Source organism: Lates calcarifer, linkage group LG10, assembly GCF_001640805.2.
Source record: "Lates calcarifer isolate ASB-BC8 linkage group LG10, TLL_Latcal_v3, whole genome shotgun sequence".
In the NCBI taxonomy this organism is placed as follows: domain Eukaryota; kingdom Metazoa; phylum Chordata; class Actinopteri; family Centropomidae; genus Lates; species Lates calcarifer.
Genome location: NC_066842.1, coordinates 17,299,297 through 17,317,237, shown reverse-complemented (window position 1 = coordinate 17,317,237; position 17,941 = coordinate 17,299,297). Strand labels below are relative to the sequence as shown.

At 42.9% G+C, this 17,941-nt stretch overlaps 1 protein-coding gene across 1 annotated transcript; it reads right to left on the bottom strand.

Moving 5' to 3' along the window:
* Positions 1 to 12,546: 12,546 nt before the first annotated feature.
* On the bottom strand, positions 12,547 to 14,954 carry fjx1 (four-jointed box kinase 1). Its single transcript, XM_018664078.2, has one exon. The coding sequence runs from the start codon at positions 14,522 to 14,524 to the stop codon at positions 13,241 to 13,243; it is 1,284 nt and encodes a 427-aa protein (XP_018519594.1). The 5' UTR covers positions 14,525 to 14,954; the 3' UTR covers positions 12,547 to 13,240.
* Between the last annotated feature and the right edge of the window lie 2,987 nt (positions 14,955 to 17,941).

Below are 17,941 nucleotides of genomic sequence, written 5' to 3'. Positions count from 1 at the left end.
GTAAAGAGAGAGAGGGAGAGAGAAAGGGAATCAACAGACAGGAATACAGAGGAGGAAGAAAGATGAGAGAGAGGGGGGTGGGAAGAGGAATGGAGAGGAGTTTAGAGGCTCTCAAACACTTTGCACTCCCAGCACAGCAGATGCCACATTCTGTCTGGCACAGTGATCTGTGGGCCTGCTCTATTTATACCCTCACTGTGTCACTTCAGGGCCAGCACAACACTCACTACGCACACACACACACATCTAGCATCAGGCTTTTGCAGAAGCTCTTCTGCAATGACTGAAATGAGGCAGGTTAGAGAGGCTCCGTGCAAAGAGTGGAGATGGAAAACAACGTGAGGGCACATACAAAAATAATATGGGAACATGATATATACAGTGGACATTTTCTGTTTACACTCAATAACCCTTAATGGCTAAGTGAAAATATGTCTTTAGAGATTTCTGCATATTTATCAAAAATCTAAAACTAAAATCCTTCATTACAAAAGTATTTAGACCCTTAATTCATTATTTTGTAGAAGTCTCAGGCAGCTATGACAGCGATGAGTCTTCTTGGGTCCCTGCAAGCTTTGCACAGATATGCTTTGGGTATTAAGGTGACTGAAAGGTGAGCTGTCACCTCAGTCTCTGCTCGAATGCACTATGGAGCAGGTTTTCTTCAGGGACCTCTCTGTATTTGGCTGCATTCATCCTTCAGTTCTGTGTCTGTCCTTCCTACTGAGCAGCACCCCCTTGTCTCAGAGCCACAATAGGGTAGCGCATTCTGTCATCTGTCACAATAGGGTAGCGCAGTCTGTCTGTTATCACAATTGGGTAGCCCATTCTGTCAGGTATCACAGTAGGGTAGCACATTCTGTTTGGTATCATAATAGGGTAGCCCATTCTGTCAGGTAGAGATTATCGATCAGAATAGGGTAGGGCATTCTATCAGGTATCACAATACTATAACGCATTCTGTCAGTTAGAGAATACCTATCACAATAGGGTAGTGTATTCCGTCCAATATCACAATAGGGTAGCACATTCTGTGAGGTATTACTATAGGGTAGCGTATTCTGTCAGGTAGAGAATACCTATCACATTAGGGTAGCACATTCTGTCAGGTATCATAATAGGGTAGTGCATTCTGTCAATTAGAGAATACTTATCACAACAGGGTAGCGCATTTGGTTAGATATCACAATAGGTTAGTGCATTCTGTCAGGTAGAAAATATCCATCAAAATGATGCATGGGCCGGTATGAGATCCTGATTGTATGATAATACAGTTTCATGATATTGCAATTAAAGCTCTAAAATTAGTTATTTTTGACATTCCTGGTGAGAATTCTTTTTTCCTGAACATAATCTATTTTTTTTGAACAACACAGAATGTTTAGGAGCATTAGTAAAGCTGTATGTTAAATTAAAATAATAAAATAATATAAAATCCCTTAAGTGACCCTAAACCTGTAGTTCAACAAGCTCAGAACATAAATACCTGAATTCTTTTCTGTAAAAAATAACATTTCAAAATAAAATTAAAACATAAACAGTCTCTTTCATAAGTGAGCCTAAACCTGCAGCTCAACAATCTCAGAACATTGAATTGAATTCTTTTCTGTTAAAAATACACAACAAACCAAAAGAAACAAACAGACCAAAAAGAACTCATCTTTGACAAATCAATTTACTTTTTATCCTGGTTCTTATCCCATATGTTTTTTGGTTTCCAACTTCTTCTGCATACTTTCTGTCACAGAAACCATTCAACCACCAAAATATTCAGCTTTTCTGCAAAAAAAAAAAAAAAAAAAAGCCATTCAAATGAATGCTTCAGCTGCTGTTTTAAGCTTTCAAGTTATACCTCTGCATTCAGCTTTTTTCAGCCATTTTCAGCATTGCTTCAGTGATTGCTTCCTTCCTCAGCATTCACACTGCACTTTCTTCAGGAAATGCTTTTTCTAGTTAAATTGACAACACAATACAGTGTGAAGAAATCCTGAAACTTGTATGTGAGAGAAGATAAAAATGCAGATTCTACTTCTCAGTAATGCCTGGCTGGTTTTACTTGGCAGGCCAGACCATGAGAAAGAAGAGAGTGAACAAACAGTGGTCTGATTAAGCAGCCGGAGGATTGGAGCCTTTTGGATTGCCCTGGTTACTGGGAATAACAACCACAAGTTACATCAGCTTTCCACCTTAACAATAAATAGAGTTGGGAAACTCAAAGAGGAAAATCTTAGTAAGTGTTAAAGCAGTAAAGGAAGGGTGGAGGGGGATGAGAAAGGGACATTTAAAGCTGCAGCAACAAATACAGCTCTGTGTGTCCTCTTTTCCATAAGAGTGAGTGGTGACTTTATAGCACAACAGTATGAAGATGTGAATATTGTATTGTATTTTTTTCGTCTTGCGTGATTACTCTCATATTGGCTGAGGAAAAGCTTGATAACAGCACAGCTTTAATTTAATAAGCAGCACACTGTGGACAAAAGCAGGGTGTCTTTTCTTGCGCTTTGTGTGTAATCTCATCTGTAAAGCTATGTTGCATTGTTAAGAGGCAGAACCTCTGCATGTTCAATGGCCTTTGTTTGTAATCAATCAGCTCAAATGTTACAGAAGCAAAGCAGGGTTCATTACACATCCGGCTCAGAGAAACAACACCATTCCGCACATCCATCAACCTCACACACTGTGGGCCCCCGTAGTGTAACACTAGCTGGTTGGGAATGGAGGGTGCGCTCACACACCCAAATACAAACACTCCCACGCATATACAAATATACATAGATGCACACATCTGCATCCTCACACACAATTGTCTGTGACCTATGATGTTATATGCAAAGTCACACAAATAAATTCTAATAGCACAGAAGGAGGTGGCATTAAGGAGCAAGAGGAATATTTTATACAGGTGCAATAAAAAAAGCTTGGAGGCAATCTTTGAAGGGTCACCTTTGATATTATGAAAAATGAAAGGCTAAATCACATCTGTAATAGTTCTGTGTGTCTGTCAATGTGTGAGAGTGAGAGAGGCGAACTTTAAAGGCATCACCTATATCTAGTTGCATGGGTGACAAAAAATTCAATGAAAGCTAAAATAAGTTTGCGTGACTGTGTGTAAACCAGGGACTGAGCACTCCAGCTGTCAGAGGCACACAGGGGAAGGGAGAGCTGCGCTTATGTGTGCACCAGAGAGCGCAGGATAGAACAACAACAAACACTTCCTCCACTTTGAAGTGGACCCTATCGCCCCTCCTCCCTCCGCTGTCCATCAGCAAGTCATAAATCCAAGCTCTCTTCTGCCGACGTGCCTCTGAAGTTCAGGAATGCCCGCATGGGATTTTAGGCCCGGTGAGTTATGGGAACACCTGGGAGGGGTGAAGGGGGGACAGGCATGAAGAGAGAAGTGGAAGGGGGGGGGGGGTATGTGTGCAGGCATCCTTATACCTATGAAGGGCAACATGTTGACAGCCAACTAGGCTGATGGATTAGTTCTGGTGGTCAACTGTCTTAGGTGTGGGTAATATGCCTTTGAATCATGGAAGAAGCATGGAATACAAGCTTGCCGATGGCACGCACGTACCCACACGCACCTATTGTTTTTATGAGATGGGAACATGAGCATGTAATACAGGCTTGTGTGTCTGGCGGCAGCTTCAGATAGAAAGAAATTGCAGAGAATTAGGGGATGGCAGAGAGAGAGAGGGGTGTTTTTGAAAAGGCTGAGGGTTATAAAAACAGAACATGGCTGGGGTCGAGGCCTAGCCTGACTCTGTTGTTCCTGCACAGCAAGCTTGCATTCTTTAAGCCTGCACTCTCAAAGTCACCCATCTGCCTGTCCCTGTCCTAGCGTAGTCACTACATTGCCCTCCATTTGTTTGTCTGTCAGTGAGAGCAGAGGTTTGTTTGAATCTGTGTACCAGGTGTGTATCCTTGGTTCTCTTTCAGTCTGCTGCTATATGTTGTGCACATACCGTATAGGTATGAGTATGTTGAAACCATTGCTTTTATTATCGTTCAACCTTTCAAGTATTTTTTTTGAGTGATCAGCCAAAATGCAGCCAGAAAATATTAATGGCCCGCCCTCCAATTGTTTATCATTAACAGTGCCGGAGAAGTCCCCCTTTCCCTCAAGTGGGCCTGTTGGTTCTGCCCACTGAGAAACACTGATTTAAACCATTCTCTGAAATTTTTCTCCCACTACCCTCTGAACTATTTGAATGCGCACCACTTCAACATGCAGAGAAATTTAAAACTTGACAGGTCTGCCGTGGCCATAGTTACGGTTGCTAAGCTGTGGTTGGATAATCGCTGATTGGGCAAGGGATGTAGTGAATGATCAAAACCGTTGTCAGTTAATTTCCTGTTGCTCAACAAGAAAAATTAATCCACTAATCACTGTTTTAGTATGTGTGTGTGTGTGTGTGTGTGTGTGTGTGTGTGTGTGTGTGTGTTCTAAGAGTCTGGAATGAAACCATGAAGATGATAAAACTATATTGCTCCCCGTTCCTTGCCCATGACAGGCAAAGCAGGAGGAACATAAAAGTCAACACACAAATGGATAAATCACTTTGTTGCACTCTCTTTGCCCTTGCTGGAGATGTCTGTTTTCTGTCTTAGTGCATCTCACAGCCAATCTCTATACCTTTCCATTACCTGATGGGAGGCAATAAATTTTGCTATTAAATTGACTCATATACAGTAGCTCATCTCAATGATATATTTCAAACCTCAAGTGTCCAATAAATCCCCCCCTTTTCCCTTTTAAAGAAGAAATGATATAGAATAAATGAGGTGGTTCAAAAATCGAAGGAGTGTGGGGGGGAATGAAAGGAGACAAAATGAGAGAAAATACTTGATATTCCCCTTGTGGTAGACAGTGCTATATTACAGGGGATTGTGGAACCCTAAAAAGATTTAGCTTCTCTTTCAGTGGCATTGATTTTGTGGAAGATGTCTTTGTAACTAGCCCGGATGATTTGCCCCCTCCTGCGATCAATCAATGCTTGCAGGATCTCACAATGGCAATATTTGCACAGGCCAAATAGATGTGAAGAAACAGAATGAGAGAGAGTGGAGGGGAATTAAAGGAAAAGGGTGAGAGAGACAAAAAAAAGAAAGGAGGGGAGACCTTATGAAACTGAGACAAGGACAGGAGCCACATCACTAAATCAAAGCCTTTTTGTTTTTCCGAATTCAACCTTGCTGATTCACAAAATGATATGGCTCTCCTGAATTTCCTGTAACCCCACCTTGTCTGTCAAGTGCTCTTTTTATTTATTGAGAGGATATTGAAACCTCCCACATTCAGCTTTTTCAGTTGTGTTGCCAAAGGATGCATGTTATGCAAAGTGTAAGGTTAAAACACAAAGGTTTGCTGCTTGAATTGCCTCTCAACGTGGAAGGAAGTGAACCACTACACCCTGTATTGTTTCCCCTTTGGTTTGCGTAATGTAAGGGTGTCATGAAGTGCTAGACACTAAGCCTCACCCTGCATTCGTGTCAGAGTACAGTGTAATTGCTGTGGCTGCTGGCGTGGGAGGCCTGGATGTCTCAAACTTGTTATTTGAAATGAGTCAGGTTACAGGTGTGAAAGGAGAGGAATTCTTTAACGTGTACATTATAACACATAATTAAACGTCTCCTGTACAAGACAAGGAAACACAGCATGTCTGCATTTTTATTACTCTTGTCCACTTTTTCCTCCCAGTTAGGTCACTTACAGATTCCCATAGTCCCTCTCATTGCTTGCCATTTTGTCAACATTAGGTGGATGGTGACTATATCAGAATATGAGTCATCGTAATGAAACTGTTTAAAGGCATCATTATTTGTGATGAAAGTATATAGTACATGTATCTGTTGGATCAGTGGAATACTGCGAAGCCAACACCTGTAATGCGTGATGTGTTGCAGTTGTGCATTTTGTAATCGGGGTCCAGGCATAAAAATATATATTGCAGTAGTCAAAAACTCAGCAGGGTACCTTCAACTAAAGTTTCTGTACTCACAGACAGTATTTCAACTCTTTGCTAACCAGATGCCCATGAGCCATGAGCCTCATCTTTAATGAATTTTCTCACACCCCCATAACCAAGTTCATCATCTTTGAGAAGGGAGTCAAGAATAAGTCCTGGTGAGAAAATGGCTCTTGTTAAAAATGGGAGATTTCTTTGTGAACAGCCTGTCCAAAAACACAGAAAAATGATTTTCCTAGGATAATTCCAGGTAACAATACCATCAAATGATATTGTTGTCAAGGACATGTCTGTGAAAGCTGAGATTACCTTGCAATGCTGCCAGGTTTGCACCCAAGTTTATAAAATCCTGAAGTAGAATAGCCATGACATCACATAAGATTCATTAGGTTATATAGTATGTAGAAATTATGCATTATCCCATTCCTCTGTTTCTTATACTAGGCAGTCCCATCTCACCTTCACTAAGGCATGTCCAATCTTGTTCAAATGACAGTGATACTGCAGAGTCAGCCATAAACCCTCCCTAATGTTTGTCTCTTGTGAGCTCTTCCCTCTTTCCCTTCTAAAGAGAGAGGCCAGCACCTGGATGCAACCCAAAACGACTGCCTACCTCTCACGACTGTCTTCATCGCTGCAAGCATGAGTGCTCTCCTCTTCTATCTATGCTCCTGCCGACTTATCTGCTCAACTGATTGACTGTCGTGACATTTTCTCGCCGTTCGCTTTAATCATTTTGGTGTAACAGTGTACCATTATGGAAAGAGGCAAGCCGGAGCGTTTGTGTGGTACAACAGCCTACTGTGGTGGCACAAAGCGCAATTTACATAGAAATGACCAAATTACTGAGCACCAGCGCAGCCATTGGTGCTATAATTCAAAACGACTACTGCAAGTAACCACACGCAGGTCTCCGACAGCCTCCAGGCCAACACTAACATTCAGAAAGCAAGTGGTCAGGCAGCAGGAAGGAATGTGCTGTTTCAGCAGGTTGTAGGTATTTTGTCATCAAGCATCACACGTCCTCTTGCCCTTCTGTGTATCGATTCTCTCTGCACTTCAGGCATGAAAAGGACAAAGCTCTTATGACACAGTCACAGCCCACTGAGAAAACAACAAAAAACAAAAACTCCGCTGACAAACAAGTATGCTGAAAACGTACAGATATCTTCACGCTGTTGAGGAGGATTACGTTTTTATAAATGCTAATTTAGAATCTAAAAAATAAAAGGTGTCAGATATAAATTATAGTCTGCTAAATGGTGCATCATTTGCATACACCTTTTCAGAATTAAAAAAGTCATCCTCTCATCCTTGTTAAGCAGACATAACCATATGTCCAGACAGCTAATTTGGACCAGTCACCTCTTTGTCTGGCTTTTGGGCTGCTTCATAATCTCCCCTCACAACATTTGCATAGAAATATCTTAATTACGGCCACAGTCTCAGCTAGGTGCAGGTGGCCATGAACGCATTCAACGGCAAAATGATAGATTATCTCCCCATGAATGCGATCAGTTGTTCTTTCCAGCAAAAGACTGGGAAAAAAAAGCCCAGTCATTTCCATAAGCATACTAATTCACATTTACATAGAGATGAACCCAGATGCAAATGAGCGAAACGGCATGTACTTGAAACAGGTCCCCTGGCTGTACTGAGAAATCAACAGGCGTCACCCGGTGGAATATCAAAGTCCATCAAGCATGTCAATCAAAATGCTGTGCAACATTTCAGTTAAAGTAAGGAGGGGAAAAGCAAGGCACAACATCTGAACACAACAAGGTCTATACAAGGCAGCTAATGTCATGCCTGGGTAATCCTAGATTAAATGAATAGAATAGAATTTCAAGACATGTGCTACGAAAGCAGAATAAAGCACATGCTGAATTTGGCTCTTTTACTAACTTGTCATTTGGCACTTTTGACTTGCAACTAGATGGATAGATGTACTTTATTGATCACAAACTGAAACACAGAAGAAAGAATCACAGCATATGCAGACCTGTAAAAAAAAGTCTTTTACATTCAGAAATATGATTTTATAGACCTATTCTCTCTCTATGCTATGAAATGCAAATGGTATACATGAAATCAAATGAGGCTTATGGCTTTCTGCAGGCTATGGTCTGACATTTTGGAGACAGAGCTTGAGGGATGAAGCATAACAAATAGGATGGAATTAAGTGGTGAAATTAATCAGGATTTATTTTTATGTATGCTATGACTGGCATGAAGCAAATCGTATTAAGGGAAAATAGAGGGAATCCAGACTGAGGTTAAACAGTTCCTGTTTCAAAAACAGTTTAATGGATTATATGCAGATCTCTATGTTTATTTGTGTACATACTGCAGGCTACATTACTGCTCCATACCTAATATTATCATGCAAAGATATAATCACATATATTATTTTATCCCATACATTTCTGTCTACATATACTACATCAAAGATCTGACTCATTGGTTGTCATGAGAGGAAAAAAAATAAACTAGCACAATGAAAGTAACCAACCTTTATGCTGGAAAAAGACAAGAAGGATGCAATCTCTTAATCTGCGAGCATGACAGCCCTGAGAGAGTGGACAGCAGCTGGACAGATGTATTAGTCCGTTCCCTTGTGCATGATTTACTGTGACAGAGCCCCGCAAAAAACAATTTCCTACTCAAGGAAACTAATTTATTTGCTGAAGACATTGGCCATCAGAGTTTACGGAAATCTCTTGTTCAAGAAAGGAGAAATGTATTTTGGTTTTCCTGGTCTCTCTCTCTGTCTCTCTCTCTCATATATACAGACTCATCACTCATAGCTTCACCTTCTCTTTTTAATTTTTTCCCACTTTTTGCATTGTTATTCACTCTCATTTATCAAACACTTGTGTCTTATTGCAGCTGACTTTAAATCCGTTTGGCAGAGATTAACGGAGCTGGTTGTCCCTTGTGATGTTTCCTGGTGCATCGACTTGTTAAACTGGCAGCATGTGATCAAATGTGCTTACATACCACAAACCCAGAACTCTCACCTATGGAGGGTCACCAACTGAAAATCTAGCCGATTTTAACATCAACTTTCTTGGCAAAGACAGCGAAAAGAACAGGACATCTTTAGATTTGACTCAAATGAATTTGGACATACACATGCTGAGATGAAAACAGAGGGGGTCACTACACTTAACACGTTTTTTTTCTCCTCTCATTAGCTGAGGTATGTGCAGCCCCCTTCTTGTCCGCCTCTGTTACTCATTACCTTCTACTTTGTCTTGAGAAAGAATGCCCAGAGGCCCTGACCTCATGCTTACAAACCTAGTTTGGACAAAGCCAGGCTTTGTGCCAGCTCTCCAGGCACACCATAGCCTGGATGTCCAGCCCTTTACCACTGCCAAAGCCCCTCCAGTTGTTGCCTCGGCTCCCCCGTTTACCCTTCGTGGCCCATGTCCACTCAGCTGTGACTAAGTGACTCTCCCCCTAGTATGTGCTGTGTTTCATAATGAAATCATTCAGTCATGCGCAGGAAGTTCCCTGCACTGTGTAGCCATGAAAGAATGCCAGTTATGTCCGTCCACTCGCACATGGCAGGCCCACTGGGAAAGGGACAGTCTCAGTCAGTCGGTCACCTGGTGTCTGGCAAAACACCCCATTTTACTTTATTGAAAAAGCACTCAGTCTTTTATACTTTAAATTGTGCAAACTAGTTTGGTGTAATTAAGCAACTATTTAGTGTTTTTACAATGTATTTTAAATTTTGCTTTTAGCTTTGTAACTTTTAAGTGATGATATTTTTATATTTTGTTTGAGCTAATGATGGAGGAATAATAATAATGCTTTCTGCTTTCTTGATGAGAGTGAGATTAGAAGCTTGATACATCTCTCGTGTCTGTCTGGTCAATACAAGGCTGCCAGCAGCCTGTTAGCTTAGCTCGGAAATGAGGGGGGGGGGGGACAACCAGCACCTGTAAAGCTCACTAATTAAGATGTGAGAACTAATTTTTACACTTAAATATAAAATAATGATGTGATAACAACAAGCAGTTTAACAGAATTTGTGTGCTGAACCATTTCTTGGCCAGGAATGGTTACTTCCTGAAGTCTTGTCATCACCGTAAGGTTGCCAGGCAACCAGCAGAGACTTTGAGAAGCTACTCTGGCCAAGTAATAGTCTGGCTCATAAACCACAGTGTGTCATTTTTATACAACAAGCAATACAGGACATGTTAATCAGTGAGTTTTAGAGGTACTGGTAGACAGATTTTGGACCTTTGGACAGAGCTAGCTAGCTGTTTTCAGACTTTAAGATAAGTTTAGCTAACTGACTCCTGTCTGTGGCTGGACAAACATTAAACTGATATTGATTTCTCATCTAACTCTCAGCAAGAAAGCTACAGTAATAAAGATTTCCCCAAATGTCATACTATTCCTTTAAAATGCTTCATCAATATGAACTTTATTGTAGTTTTTAAAAATCATGAAATAGGGACCCAGGCAGCTTTGACAGTGGTTTATGTACACAGCTGGGACTCCTTACACTTGCCTGCCTGAGAAGTGTCTGTGTGCTTGTGTGTGTCCATGGAGATGATCCTCCCTCAGCTCCTCTGGAATGTTTGCAATGTGCACAAAGAATAAGAAGATCAGCTTGAGTACCTGGGGTCTGTGCTGGGGCCTGCTGTGGGCCCCTGGCTGTATGACTGTCTGAGCCTGTGATTCAGCCTACTGGCAGATAAAAACAAGCACATCTGGAAGGAAGCACAGATCACTTGCATGTATGAAGGCATAACCAACTGCCATATACTGCATAATAACCTACTGCATGAGCTAGGACAAATTGCAATCGTTAGACCGTGTCGCAGAGGTATGTGCATGAAGATTTAGTTGCCTTTGGGTGGGAAAAGAAGGGGGGACTTGAGGGAATTTGCGTGGTGATCTGAAATAAGCCAGGCAGGAAGAGTGAGAGGAGAACATATGCAAACAGTTAAAAGAGTGATTCAATAACCTCTTTGATATCCACCATTAGTGTGATTACAGCTGGCATGGTCCCTGGTTAAAAAATGGCCTTCTTGTGCAGAGAAACCCGCAAAAAAACTCATTAGGAAAATGAAACTTTCATTTTCCATTTAGCTAACAAATGAAGTTGACAGTGATGTTAACAGTGAAGACAGATGAGCGATGGGAAGGGCAAGATGTGGGTGAAATACAGAGGGAAGGAGATCGTGCGAGGCAGGAGAGGAGGAAGGTTTGTGAGTCTGGTTTAGACATGCAGACCTTAGTTTAGCATTGTGTTTAATCCCTGGTGTCTGTAGCCTGTCGTAAATCTCTTTGCAGTGTTTGGCAGTAACAGACGTGCTTAGTACACCATGCCCAGCTGCAAGTGCAGACTTTGCACCCCCCTCTCTCCCTTTCCAACACACATGTTCTTATACTAACCCTACACCCAGCACATTAACATGACCTGCTTTCCCCTATACAACAGTCAGTGCACATATTGATCCCCAAGTCCTTATTACAGCTGCAGCAGGCGGTTAGTCTGGAAAAAGCCTCCAGTTACACCTGCTTAAACCTCTGCTGCTCCTCCGCAACTATGTAGTGACCTCGCAGGGAGAAGCACAAATCACTGACACGTGCTGTAATCCATTAAATGAAGTGCGAGTACAAATCGAGTCGCTATTTGAACAAGATACACTCATCTTCTCATCCCCTTCCGTGGAGCTGTACAGACAGTAGTGGTGTGCCCTGGAGTTTGCCATGTATTTTTTAAAAAAGTTGTAAAAGAAACCAGATGAGGTGCAGGGTAGTGAAAGGCTGGAAAGAATTAGGCTTCAAAAAGTTTGATCATTGACTTTCCCTCTGATGTGCTCGTAAGTCTAGAACCAGAAATCAGACACAGAGCTGGTGTGGTGGTGGAACTAATGAGGAAAGGGTGTTTCCAAAAGGGTCAAATTAAACACTGATGTGAAATGAAACGGTAAAAGGCAAAATAATACAACTGACCTCCAGGCAGTATACCTGTACTTTTTCTTTTATACCTTCCACAAGTACGGATTCGACCTCTGAAAGACTGTAAACTGGGCTCTCCTGTGTGAGCACAGCTCTCATTAATTGTGGGTTTGGTTTCTCAACGGCACAGGCACCCACTGAGGGACTTTTCCTACTTCATCTGCAACAGATTGAGCCAATAAGCCATCCAACCTCGGCTGTGGATTGACTGTTTATATTAGTAGTGTGACAAATATTCTTGCAGTCTGTCTTTTGGGTCTGAAAGGGAGGACGTCTTGATATAGTTAGGGAACAGTAAAACCCTTTTCAGGGGATGTCAAATGATGTCAGTTGTCTCCTTCAGTTCATCATTCTGGGTGAGATTATAAAGGGGATTAGAGATTCCTGTTGTACCGTGCCTGTGGCTGACAGAATGGCTCCTGGGGAACAGTGTGCCAGAACAAGATATTTCTACAGCACAATGAGAGCACTGTAATGGGCAAGTACAGAGGCCTGAAAAATCCCAGTGCTCCACACAAACACGGTAAATATTTGATACACTCTAATAAGGCAGTTAAGTACAAACTGCATATAAAACACAGTCTGACAACAGTTAAATTAAATTACAGTGCATTTATCAAAAAAGACAAGAGATTTTGGAATGTTACAATGCACATTAAATTAGTGGAGCATCAAATATCCAAAACAGTTTGGCAGACAATATTTACAACATACTTACAACATGTACAATGGACATGATACACCTGTGACTTTAAGGCTGAATATTCAATCCAAACACAATTACAAGAGTGCAGGTGCTGCTATGACAATGTACTGTGCAAACGATTCTCTATAAAAAGCGAGCCAGATGTCAACAGAAATACAGTATTCAAGAGTTAACTTATGTTAAGGCTTAGGAGTTTATCATTAGGATTACTGAACACAAGGCAAGAATCCAAACACGCACATGAAGGGCTGCATTATGATACCCTAGTCACAAGTATAGCCTACTCTTTACATTGATTCCTATTCAGGTGAGCATCAGTGGAGTGAAGTAAGACAGGATAAACTGGCCTTAATCATTCCTCTCTGTGAGGCATACAGTGAAAATCTGTGCAGGGAGCTTATAAACGTGTCAAATTTAGTTATTCATAAAGTAGGCAACACATTCTATTCACAAGAGGTAGTTCAGCTGGATATTCAAGACAGTTTTCTGTAGCTAATGCGCATCAGTTTAGCACAGGTGTGTTTGCAGAGCTCATTATACTGTGCAGACAACAAATCCATCACCTGTGCCTGCTGAATGTTCACAGCTGGCTGTACTTGCCTTTGCAATGCAAAATATGTTTGTATAATCTGTCTATCCTGTCCTGGAGAACACCAGCGTGCTCGTCTGAGAGAAATCCTAATTCCAGAGACAAAGGCTCGCTGTCTCTGTAGAGCTCCAGCAGCCTTTTCCGTGAGTCTCTGCGCCTGTGCAGCTCCGCCACGCGCTGCGTGGTCCTTTTTCTGAACACACACACGGAGCTTAGCACCGTATTGTGATATTTCTCCCACATGTTCAAGACCCGAAAGCCGTGCACGAGTCCGGCCTCGTTGTCGATGAATACAAGGTCACCGTGGGGTGTTTTGAGGAGGTTATTGGTGTCCCTCTCCATTACGCGCGAGTCCCACTGCAGGCTGAACAGATTGCTGACGAGTCGGTCGAAGTTTGCAGTCAGGTAGTCGAAAATGATCAGGTCTGTCCACTGCATCAGCTCCAGCAGCTCCGCCGTGGTCTTGTTCCAGAGATCCTCAAGCACAGGATGCAGCCCGCTGCTCTCCTGTCTGAGCGGCGCAGGTGTGACCACCCCGGTCAGGTTGGAGACCCACTCAGTGAGAGAAACCACGGCTCGGTCACTCCACTGTAAACCATCTATTCGCGTCCTCACAGCCGCCCATTGTTCACTGTCACTGTTGAGCTGGGAAAGCGCTAGAGGAGGCACGTTTGTGATGCCCAGCAAACTGGCAAGGTAATACGTCAAAGTTTCTCCTTGCACCTGATCCGCGTTTATCCCGTAACGCACACACGCTTTGGTCCCATCTGCAAAAGTGGCGAGCTGGTTGGATATCCTGCCGCATCCAGCCTCAAGCTTCACTATCCGGTACGTCCTGGCCCTCTCTCGCCAATCCCGAGCATATTCCTCCGTGAAGCCCACGGGTAGGAGATCTTCCAACCATTCATTCCAAAATATCCCATCCTCCACTGGGGAGCCCAACTTGACCGGGCCCTCCCGCCGCGCTGACCTCTTGTTATCCCCATTCACATGGTAATCTCGATTTCCTGCAGAGACGGTTTGATCGGTGTGGTTGGGAGCCCCAAGTCTGCCCCCCAAGTGCGGTCTTTGTGCCGCTGGGACGGCGAGCAACGCCCGGAAAGTTTTGGCGGAGAGGTCCGCCGGGAGACCCTGGTGAAAAGACCCTCCCCCGGGCACCGAGTACCTCCGCTTGTGTCGCTCCAAACGGTTCTCCAGTGCGCTCCAGACGTAGAAAACACTTGCAAGGGCGCACAGGAAGAGCAGAGCGAACAAGTTTGCTGAAACAGCCCTCATGGTGAAGATCACCTTTCCCTTCGGAGATCCAAAGAGCTCCCGCAGATTTAAATAAGATACAGAGAGATTTTTTTTTTCAATCCACAGTTAAAGTGAAGCGGCTGAGAGCTGTGCGCCCCGTGTCCCGTACACCCCCGAAGCCCCGCGGCTCACAGGCGGACTGTTTGAGAGAACAGGATGAAGAGGGTGACTCTCATCTCCCGTCCTGTTCAGATGTCTTGTCATATCCCTCCTCTGCGGGAAACAGAGGGAGCATTTCGCACCACCACGGCGGTTGTCTCCCCTACTGAACGTTCTCCATTGCAGCCCACTGGCGTCGTAGGGGCTCTCTGTCCGCGTACACCCCTCTGTCTCTCATCGTCTTTTCTCTCTCCGCCGTTCGCTGGGTGAGTTTGATTTGTGGTTGTGTCGGTTCGCAGAGAGAGAGAGAGAGAGACACTAGGCGGTGAGACACGTGACTCCAGTCCCGAGGTGGTGGGCGGATCGTGGGAAGGAGGGTTCAGAGAGGAGCGGTGCAAGTGCACCGCACTGTGTTGTGTATGAATGTGTGTGTGTGTCTGATGTGAGAGGATTGTGTGGTATTGGCAAAGACAACCATTACGATAATTGATACCTAGGGCAAAAATACTTTGGAAATAATGTCACCATTTTAAACAAATTATATTTCGTGCCTGTGTACCAAGCGGAATATATGTGTCAATGAGGCAGGCATGGATAGAGTGGAGATGAGCCTGCTTCAGCTCAGTTTGCACACATTTATACCAAATCTGATGCCAACATGAGATCATTATGGATCACAGCAAGCAATAAGTAGCTAGAATCAGCACATATTGTTTTATTGTATTGGCTCTATACTCCAGCACATTGGATTTGAGATGAAAGTATAACTGGATTGAAAGTGCTGACTCTCAGCTTTGAGATAGTTTGGTGGAGTTCTCATATTGGATAGGACTCATTTCCCTTTTACACTTCCATACTCATCATGATCCAAAACACACAGACAAGGCAGCCATTTATTCCCAAACAGTGGGATATTCCTGGCCAAGTCAGTCACCTGACATTCGTCCAGCTGATCATGTGTTTCACTGCTGAGGACCAGACTGAAGGCAACAAGATTTCAGTTTTCAGTCCCTCAGCTCCTGAAATAAGCAAGAAGTGGAGACTAACAGAGGAGTTACAGACTTCAGCCAGTCGCTGAGTAGAAACAGATGCAACTAAATATGAAAATATGACTTTATTTTTGTTTGTTTGAATGTGTCGAGTACATTTTAGGCCCCCAAATTTGAGATACCATGTATTAAAGTCTGTTATTCCTACACTTTTCTCCTGAGGTGGGCACAAAGACCCCCAAATTAAATGTCACATTTCTCTTGAGATCCAGTATGGTGGAGTACAGAGCCAGAATAACAGAAATATGCAATTTTCCTACAGACTGCACCGTCTAGCAATGATCTGGCTGTTCCTTCCATACCACGTGATAGATTTTTAAAGCTGAAAACAAGATTTGGAGACATTTAAAATAATCTACAGTGTGACCATAAGTGCATTTTTATGCAGAAATAACAATTATTTGAGTATATTTTTGAAAAGCTTCTGTTATTTGAATTAATTTCTGTGTAATCTAGACCCAAAAATACATGTGTTTACATGTGTGTGTCTTGTTTCTTGTGTACAGTGTGTCCACAACAAATAAAAAAGTACTAGAAAATCTTAACACGTTGTCCACTTACTCCCTTTATGGAGTTTTCAACAATATCTCACTGTTGTCAACAGCAGGTAGTGTTTGTACCGTCATAAAATACAAATTCCAAAGTATTTAATGCTTCATGCTCCTGTTTTGTATTCATAAAGACCACAGTTACTTCAATTTCTGCTGCTAAGTATTTGATAATTTTCCCACCAACACCTGGGGCACAACTAAGTCAACTCCTGCTTGTTTCATCCTCATCCAAGGCTTTTGTTAAACCAAATGTAACATGCATGCACGCAAACTCCTTTATACACATCTCCCTCATTAAATTATTCCTCATTAGCATCCCCTTACACTCTTTATCATTCGACTCATGCTTTCACACTCTGTATCTTGAACCTCAGTTTCCTAATCAAATTAATTGGGTCATTTTTATAGCAACATACTGGCATGCTAAATTGCCTGAGTCGAAAAAGACAGCCACAGACAGGAATACTCAATTACACCCAGTAAACTAGAGGTCTACTAATGTATGCTTTAAATGCCTGGAGCTCTGAAACTGTTATCTCCATGCTGATATCCTTGTTATTTTATAGCTCGAAGAGAGAGCTACACAAAACCCATCCACCCGAATTCATCTGATAAAATGCAGAAACGGACAAGAAGCGAGTTCTCCTAGACAGGCAGGTGAAATGATTCTGACGTGGTCATGTTGCTCATGTAGCCTTCACTTCTGCTTTGCCAAGTTGGATCTTTTAGTGCTTTTGCCATGAGCAGAATAATTTGTTCAATTCCCAGCCTGTGTTTGATTCTGCAATGCAGATTGACAGCGGTGGCAGTGCAGAGGGAACAAAAAATTCCCCGGATTGCTTTCAAGTAGAGAAGCATTTTACAAGTCTTAGAATTGCAAGAAATGGTTTGTGTAGCGGTGCATGGCAGGGCATGTTTTCTAACGTGGTAGACAAAAAGAGTGGATCCTTGTGGAGGTGGGGTTTTTCCATCTGCTGTTTAAAACAAATTAGCCTTTGCAAATTGCACACAGGTGTCTGTCTCCTGGAAATGCAGGCAGTTAGGGCTTCCTAAATACATACAAGTACGGGCAGATATAGAAAGAAGTGTTTTGTGTTTTTGAGCATTTTAAGTTTGAATCCATCTGTACTGTACATCAGCTTGTCATGTTAGATTTCTGCTTGTTCTCTGTCCTGCTCTACAATTCCTGCTTCACCTTGATGTAGCGGCTTCGCTTTCACTTTAAAGCATGACTTAAGACTTGCAGGGTCTAGACATGGGAAATGAAGAAGGCTTAAGTGCATTGCTGGAATTCTCTCTGATGCGTGTTGCTTTTTAGGAGTGTTGAGTAACTGCACTGTAACTGACTGGGTCAGTCTGCAGCAGTGCGGCCCAGTGGTGTCCCTTTTCTCAGAGCACAAGTGTGGGCATGTTCACATATCAAACCTATCTGTTTCTTGCCATGTGTTATCTGCAGGTCAGCCAACCTCTGAGCCCCCCCACCCCCACCCCCCCCCGCCCTAGCCTGCTGCATTCCTCCCTCTGCTTTCCTCGTAAATCCCACAGCAGTCCCGCGAGGGCTGTAACACAGGGAAAGCTTTCCTCCACCAGTCATAGCTGTCCGTGGTCAAGCGCTGCGGTGACACGAGAGAGAGCCCTGACTGTCTTTCATTCTGTCCACGGCGACACAGTACACCCATCACCGGCCGTCTGACCAC

Coding starts and splice junctions, on each gene's coding strand:
- fjx1 (XM_018664078.2), bottom strand. CDS start 14,524: ATGAGGGCTGTTTCAGCAAACTTGTTCGCTCTGCTCTTCCTGTGCGCC.